Genomic DNA, 8531 nt, shown 5'->3' with positions numbered 1-8531 from the left:
TCCCAAAATAATGAGATACATGAAATTATAATAGTACAAGGACACTGTTATCTTAACATTCTATATAATACATTATTTATAAGACTGCACAAGGCACAAATTATTTTTTGACTTTTGAACACTGGCAAAACAAAATAATTTCATTTCTTAATCATCTATTCCTATCATATTTTGAGTATATTAAATTCAACATCATACTTAGAGATCCTTTATGTTTAGAGATGCCAGGCCTAATTTCCACGTGTGCTATACTTACATTACACCTACTTTTAGGCCTTTTTTATACTGCCAAAATAGTTTCAAGGGATCTTAGTGTAAACAAGAATTAGGTCTATTCTTTGTATTAAACAAGCTGATTACTTGTATAGGCACTGACTTAGACAGAAAAGTACACTTTATGGCATAGATTCTCAGCTAATGAATATTGTTGTAGTTCCATTTACTTCAGTGGAGCTATGTAGATTTACATCAGCAGAGGATCTAGCCCTGTATGCCTATATTCTGGAGATTTATAGTTGAGAAGCCTTTTAACAAATGTAATAATTCAGAGAACTGTATTGTGGACATTTGGGCAAATAATGAGTGGCCTCCACAGGTGAAAATACCTTTGATCAATAGATGGAATGGACGTATGGCAACCAAATGTGCCAACAAAAATTTCAAGCCAAATTCTGCCTTCCTTTACAACGGTGGAAATCTGGATCAACTCCTTCATTGTGTTGGAGAAAGTCCAGAAATACATCATTGTATCTGATGGAAGAATACAGCTCTACATTATTAATGTAGACTAGCAAAGTAATTACTATAAAAATTTCAGATATCCAGGACCACCATATAGTTTTAGTAGTGGACTTGATTTTCAAAGTATTCTTTGAAGGTGAAATTGCACCCTGTGCAGAGGGCTGGCTATTAAACACTATTTAGTTCCTCAAAAAAGGGTGTAAGTAGGATTTAAATGGTGTGTATGTCTTGGGTTAGAGGCGAACTTCACGCTACAAGTCCAATTCCCTCATATATTAGCAAATGAAAATGTTAAATTTTGGTTTTTAAATGAAAAAATTTTTTAAATTTAGCTGTAAAATGTTAGGATTAAATTCAAAGACAGGATTAAGAGCTAAATTCTGCTAAGAGTTACACTGGTGAAACTCCACTGCACTCAGGAATTACTCTGGATTTTCAGTAGTATAAATAAGAACAGAAATTGGCCCTTAATTCTTTCTTTGATCCTAATTGATTAAAAAACACCATTTAATTTAATTTAATCTAAGGGTTTGTCAGGGAGTCATTCTTGTCTGGTTATTCCAGCAAATAGGCTTTTATTTAATACTGCTCTAAAACTGGATTAAAAAAAATAAAGCTCTTCAATTCAGAATGATCTAATTTTATGCCAGACTAGATGTCTTCTTTAGTGATAGTCTCATTCAGACCACTATTGTTTCCAATGGATTTGTATCTATTCACACTGCTGAAAAAATATTCATTTTTGATAAATACAATAGATAAATCTTAGTGCAGACGTGCATAACTTTGCAACAAAAGACAGCTGATGAAAACCCTAAATAGAAGCAGGTCCAACAATGTCTTATAGTGTGATTCAAATATAACTGCTGTGAATATGAAAGCATCAATAGGGAAAAATGCACAGCATATGATTTCAAAGTGACAAAAGAGTTCCTTAAAAAAAGAAAAAACATTACCCATTTTGTTACAAGTTTGTGCTTTTCCTTGGGCCCATATCACCTGTGACCATACTGCCAACATTTTGGGTTAGATGGGGGGTTATATTTTTTCATCATAATCATTATTTATTTTTTTAAATGCTACTGGGCTTGCTTGCTTCAAAGAGGTCTTCGAAATATCTGTATGCATGGTGGACATGGCTATAGTCTCATAATCATCATCCCTGGAGCGAAAATCACAAAAATGAAAGAAAAATTGCAAGTCCCTCTGGAAGTTCTTGTTGAGAAATCCATAAAAGATAGGGTTCACACAAGTAGAGATCATGGCTGTGAGGTGGCAAATCAAGAACAACAAATTGTGGCTGCAGGTGGCAACAGGTAGAATTTCATGATTCCAGTCAAACACAATATTAAAGATGGTAAGAGGTAGCCAGCAGACTGCAAATGCAACCACAATAGAGATCAGCATGATGTTGATCCTTTTGGTTTCAGTGGATCTATATTTATTGTCTCGCATCTTGTCCATCATGTTGTTCCTTCGTTTTAAGCGTATGTATATCTGCAAAAAACAAAATTCAACAACAAAGAAAAATATAGAATCATTTAGCCCAGAGGCAATTCTTTATAAGGACAAACAGAAATCAGACAGAAATAAGGAGAGATCATAAAATAGATTCTCTCTTACCTTTAAGTAGCAAATAAATATAAAACAAAGTGGTCCAAAGTACTGTATCACCAACAGAGCTGTGGTATAAGAAAGCCTGATAGTGTCCAAAGGGAACAAGTCCAAGCACACATATTTGTCCTTATATTCATCGATGGTTATATTTTTGAAGGGTTCATCAGTTAATACATGATAAACCAGGAAAGGCAAGGAGGAAGCCATGGCTAGAATCCAGATGGCAGCAACCCCTAGGTAGGCATGTCTGTTATTCGGCCTCCACCCTCGAGGGTTGATGATCAGCTGGTGGCGTTCAATTGCGATGAGGACCAAAGAGAAAACCGAGACTGTGATTGAGACACACTGCACAAAAGGATTCAGCTTGCACATGGCCTCCCCGAAAATCCAGTGGTCCATTAAAGTGTATACAAAAGTGAAGGGGAGACACATGATGGTCATTAGAAGGTCTGAGAAGGAAAGGTTGACAATAAGGATGTTGGTAACATTGCGCATCTCCTTCTGTTTTAAGATGATGATAATCAAGGCTAGATTTCCAGAAACACCAAGAATGATCACAGCCCCATAAACCAGAGCCAAGGTGAAGACCATGGCCAATGGCATGTGGCAATCTTCATCGTGGAAGTGTATGGTTCTGGAATTCTTCTCTGAAAAGTTCAGGTGGATGGACTGATTCCCAGCAGAGGAGAGAAATGATGTGTTCATGTTGTTGGAACTTGCGTCCATGCCCTGCATTGGTCTCGACTGCACTGAGTTTCTTCCGAATGGTTTCAGAAGCTCAAAATGTTCTCATCACTCAAGCAGCAGGATCTCACCAAAAGCTGTCACTTCATTTCTTTGATAACCTTGATAACAATCTGCAAAGGGAAAAGAGCACATGTGTTTATTTCTTATCATTTTAATTGTGCCATAATTGTATGGTGCTAAGGATGCAGATATGACAATGGAGAGAGATTGGCCCTTCTTTCTGCAGTATAGAGTGTATGAGTTGCTTCTGTGATTCCTTGTTCATAACCCTCAAAACAGACCAAGTGGTCTCAGACAGTAAGCAAGATCCCCACAGCAGAAGAGGTTTTACAGACTACCCTACATCAAACACCCGCCATGAGGATCCCATCCAAGCAATGGCAATGGAATATTCTCTACCATTTCAAATGCATCTACCCAACTGATTTAGAAATATAGCCAGCAGTGCCACTCACTCTGGAGCAGAAAGCACCAAGGAATATGAGAAGACTTGCCCATAAGCAGAACGGACGACACGAGAAGAATTTTCATCAGCACCACGGACAGACCAAAAAGCAAGGCGAGATTCAGCACGCAGAAGAGCAGGACGATGAGTATATAATCCCTAGCAGAGCTGTCCTGCTGCGAATAGACGCCAACGGGGAAGTCACTTCCCAGCGCCCTGTACCCCGAACCTTAAATTCTCAGTCAAGGATAAAGGCTGATTTCTCTCTTATATGAGTTGACAGCGAATGAAGCTGGAAGAGTTTCCCAGTTGGTGGGCTGCACCCAACGCTAGGAAGCAGACGAGTCCTTTAGACATACGCATGAGAATTCATTAGAAGGAGGGCGCTTGATCACGGGGGAAGAACACGTATCGTCTTAATTTATGCTAAATATAACCGAAAGTATAACAGGGACTATCGTTTCAGAGGCAGAACAGACGCAGACGTATTGTCCTTCTAGTTTCATGTCACGCGTTTGCCAGCCAGGATGAAATCTGTCGAAAGGGGGATTGGAACAATGTGGGTGGGAAACGCATATCAGGAGTTTCACAATCTTTCCCTTGAATGTAATTGCCTCTCCAGACGTGGTGACATGAGTTCTTTCTTTGAGTGTGCCACCGTGAGATTGCTTTGTGCGGAGCTGAAGAACTGTATAGATTAGAATGAGCGAATGCTGCTGACAAACTAGAAAGTGAGGACGTAGGTATAGTGTCAGGGTGGTAATGGAGGCAAGGCGGAATTTCTGTTTGTATGAGCGACGCTGGCTATAAAACAAGGCTAGATGGAGAAGACGACAATTTTAATGGATTCTATGTCTTCTCCATTCTGGGACTTCAAAAGAGAAAAAGGAATCACTCCCAAACCTACAGCATTCAACGATCCCCATCTCTCACCCTTCCCAAGCATCAATAATTTTCATTCGAATTATTCCCCCAAAGCTTTTTTAAAATAGAATGTTTGTAGTGAAACGGTTTCCATGGTTAACTACCTTCGCCATATGACTGGGGTTTGGGAGGAGAATTATTCACTGCTAAATAGCGGTGCAAGCACTTCTGCGAAATCCCTGGCCCCTTACCTTCTGTACTCTGCCATTACTGAGATCTTAATCCTACACTTCATCACATGCAAAAGGAAGCTGTATCACTAAAACTGAGAGAGGAAGAAAGGGGGTTAATGGATCCTAATCTATGCTAGGAGAGTACATGTGCGCACAATTTTAATCGCTCTCCAGATTCTGGAAGTCCGCGAATCCTAGAATGCAAATAGAGACTGGAAGGCGAATTACCAAAATTAGGGGCTAGATCCCGCGCCCCTTACTCAGGGAAAACTCTTTATTGAAGGCGATGAGAAGTTTTGCCTCAGTAGGAAGTGCAGGATACAGTAGAAAGAAAGAAAGAAAGAAAGAAAAGCTCCATTATGTTACAAAATATTTACAAGTGAGAGAGAGAACAGTTGCCGACAGTTCAATAGCTAAACAAATTACATTTAACACTAATGTGTTAACAATAAAACATTAATAATGGTTGAAAAAGTGAGCTCAATTTACGACCGATTGAACCTTTAACCATTACATTCTTTTTAAGGTTTTTTCTGACCTGTTATGTTCTGTTTTCTCAAATTGTCATGTGTTTAATGCATCTCTTATTTTAAAGCTATTCAGCTATACAATAACAAAGGACAAGCTCAATCTGACATGAGTAAACAGTGATGAAAAAGTTACTGCAAAACGTAAGTTCCTTACCTAATTGATTTTCTACTGTTGACTGGCTGGTCACTAACGTGCAGCTGACATTGGGTCAAAGGCAAATCAGCAACTCCGATCACTTTAATCTCAGACAGAATTGCTGTCTAGCAGAGAAGAACAAAGGGCGGGGGAAGGAAAGAAAATAAAAGAGCAAAAATTAAACAGTTTGCAAAATAAAAGAGAGAGGGGAAGCGATCGATATTTACCTATGCAACACAAATAGAAATGCTTAAATAAGCCCCTCCTTCGCAAAAGCTGCAGGCTATTACATCACAGAAACTCAGGCATGTATGGGGGGGGGGGAATTGGGGGTGTTGAAAGAAGTCAACAATAAACGGACACACCTCTGCTACAACCTGCAGTTAGCAACAGTCTGGTTGAATCTGGAATTTTCCCTTTGCCAAATCTCAGACACGCTATTTACAATGTTGTATGCTTAACCTCAGGTCAGAGCTGTAGGAGGGAGTATTGCCAGTTTACGCCATATTAATGGTTCCTGAATCACAGCTCCATAATGTCGTTGTCACAAATGTGATCTTCAATGACTATGAAAGCCGCCGGAGCATATATTGCTGAAATCCACTTTATTTTAAGATACCTCCAGGGAGTGAAGTTACCTTAAATGACAGTCGGTATAAACTGCAAACATAAACACAGAGGTAAGTCTTCAGAGGAGAGATGTTTTCCTCCTATCAGGAAACTGGCCTTACTTCTATTTGATATATGCTAGGGTTCAGAGCCCGTACTCTCACTCAGACAGACCTGAACACGTTGCTAGAGTGAGGACTGCACGATCGGGCCCTAGATATTCAACAGGAAGATTACAAAAGTAAACGAGCTCAGGCATAAATTAAATCGCACACTCAGCTCAGCTGGTTTTGCATTCCATTTCTGCAACGGATTCTTTACAACCATTATTAGCAATACATGCACATTTAAAATCGCTAATTAATATAGCCAGGCTTTGGCGATTTACATCCACTGGCCAAAGTTTGACTACTCTGATTGTTCCAGCTAGCTTAATAGCAGACATCCATCCACTTCAGTGTTATCGCTTATAATATCTTTACCACATAGCTTCATCCAGTCTGTCTAATCCCCCCGGTCTATTTTAGGAGTTTATATGCAGCCTGTCATCATGGTATGTAAGGCCCCTAGCCAAACTGCGTTTGTTGTATTTTGTATTTTAACAGACAACTGTCTGTGTTGAAAGACAGTAGCGCTCCCAAGAACCAGAAGCTGTATTTAGAAGTATTTAGTGCCTGCAATGAGGACTTCATGAATTATCTACTCCTGACAGTATGACTTTGCCGTGACCTGCTGAAAGACAAACCAGGACTGGTTTTGCTGTAAACATTAACTACATTTTCATTTCAGCAGCAGAGGTCATACAACTCCAAGCACGTTGGGACTTCAGTAGGTTTCCGCAGGTCGAAGTACAGGAAGGGGGAATGTGTTCTCTCCTCCCCGTTCTCCAATCAAGAGAGGGACTGGACTCAGACCCCGCCGCAGGACCTTGTTCGGGGTCACGCCTGAGTCTCGCTGATTTTGCCAAGCTCCTTCTTAAACTACTTCTTGTTTAGTAGACGGCTCTAAAGGGAAAATGCTTATGCTCCTTATTCTCGACAGAGAACCCACCGGAGCCACCAGCCCCCAAATCGCCCCCCTGTGATCGGATTAAAGGAAGCTGTGTTTGGTGTGCGATTGTGACTACCTATCTCTCCAGCAGGGATAGACTGGGAGGGGTAGCGCAGATGAAGTTGACAGCGACCGCGCTTGTCTTTCGTTGACAGCTCATCAGCCGGAGAAGACGCCGGTTTTCCCTCTCTGTGCTCAGGTTCCTCCCCCCCTCCTTTTTTTTTTTTTTTTTTTTTTTTAAGGCTCACCAGAGAGGCTAACCTGTGCTTCTAGGGGCGGGGAAGGAGAAATTAAAGGCAGGCAGAAAAAGCACACAGCCCGGCAACCCAACCCTCCCCCTCGTCGGGATCACACAGACCTCTCCTGCTCTCTCCAAAGATTTGATCTGAAGTTTGATGCTAAGGGATAAAAGGCTACGAGAATAAAAGGCAAGGTGACGGGAAATACCCTGTAAAAAACTATTCCAGCCGCTCACCGGGAAGCATACCATACTGTTAGCCTGAACCGACAAGTAACATACCCAAGAGAGACTCCGGACGGTCAGGAATACACCTCTCTCAGCTACACCTGTTCTGTCACCCTGATGAGCCACACAAACATCCACCTAAAAAGCACGCGCGCACACCACAATTAAAAATAAAATAAAAAACGAGGAAACCATAAAAGGAACCCACCTTGTAATTGATCGTATTTCCCTCTGTTCCTTGATTTGGTGAGGGTTTGAGCAGAAGGGTGGATCGAGAACAAGGAGCCAGGCAATGGGGAAAACATCCACTGGTATTTCTCCAGCTCTGATCCTAAAGATTTGTGAGGCGAGCTGGAGACACCCCCTTAAAGCTGAACTCCACCTTATCCCAGTATCACATGATGGTGTTCTATTGAGCAGATCCTGAAGATACCAGTGCAAGCACATCACCTTTAAATTATACATCTGGGGGTGGGTTGCCTAGTAATTCTGAAATAAATGCAATTAAGTATTGAAACAAAAGGGGAGGGGGGCTGCACTGAGAAGAACTTGGGAGGGGAAGCGGTTTGAAATTGCTTTTACGGATTGAATATTGCAACATTTTGTTTGCAAGACAGTGCCACCTTGTGGCCAAAGTTAAAATGATATTATATAAGAGCTCACTGGAGATGAGGCTGGTAACATGGATTGTGTCTCGGATGTGTCAGTTATAAAGTGTTCTGTTGTTGGTTTAAAGCAGCACAACTGGTATCCACTTTGTTTTCTCTTGAAAAGTGATTGAACTGATAAGGAGTCCCAAATGTAAAAACGCCCAGTTTCTTTACATTTCGAAATACTAAGAAAGCTAAATGTTTTCTTTAAAGTAGAAACAAGTCAACTAACCAACCACCAAACCTCAAGGAAGTATAACTAGTACTCCTTAGATTCAGTGAATGTATGATTTTCTGCAGGTACATTTCACAGCTGTATGTAGTCCTGCTTTGCCCTAGCTCAGCATTTCTCAGATTTTGGTCTGTTGGATGTTCCTGAATGCTGGAACATCGTGAGATCTCATCAGTGGGATGGTTGGGGGATTAGGAAGAGAAATAGGCCA

The 8531-nt window shown here is 40.8% G+C and overlaps 1 protein-coding gene across 1 annotated transcript; it reads right to left on the bottom strand.

Moving 5' to 3' along the window:
- Positions 1 to 1066: 1066 nt before the first annotated feature.
- NPY1R (neuropeptide Y receptor Y1) lies at positions 1067 to 7877 on the bottom strand. Its single transcript, XM_054030103.1, has 4 exons — positions 7647 to 7877; positions 5332 to 5438; positions 2365 to 3215; positions 1067 to 2238 (listed from the first exon to the last, which is right to left on the bottom strand). Exons 3-4 carry the CDS (start codon positions 3091 to 3093, stop codon positions 1780 to 1782), a joined length of 1188 nt encoding a protein of 395 aa, XP_053886078.1. The 5' UTR covers positions 3094 to 3215; positions 5332 to 5438; positions 7647 to 7877; the 3' UTR covers positions 1067 to 1779.
- Between the last annotated feature and the right edge of the window lie 654 nt (positions 7878 to 8531).

Source organism: Malaclemys terrapin, chromosome 5 (genome assembly GCF_027887155.1).
Source record: "Malaclemys terrapin pileata isolate rMalTer1 chromosome 5, rMalTer1.hap1, whole genome shotgun sequence".
Classification (NCBI taxonomy): domain Eukaryota; kingdom Metazoa; phylum Chordata; order Testudines; family Emydidae; genus Malaclemys; species Malaclemys terrapin.
Note: the sequence above shows the minus strand (reverse complement) of the source record. Positions and strands in the feature narration are given on the sequence as shown.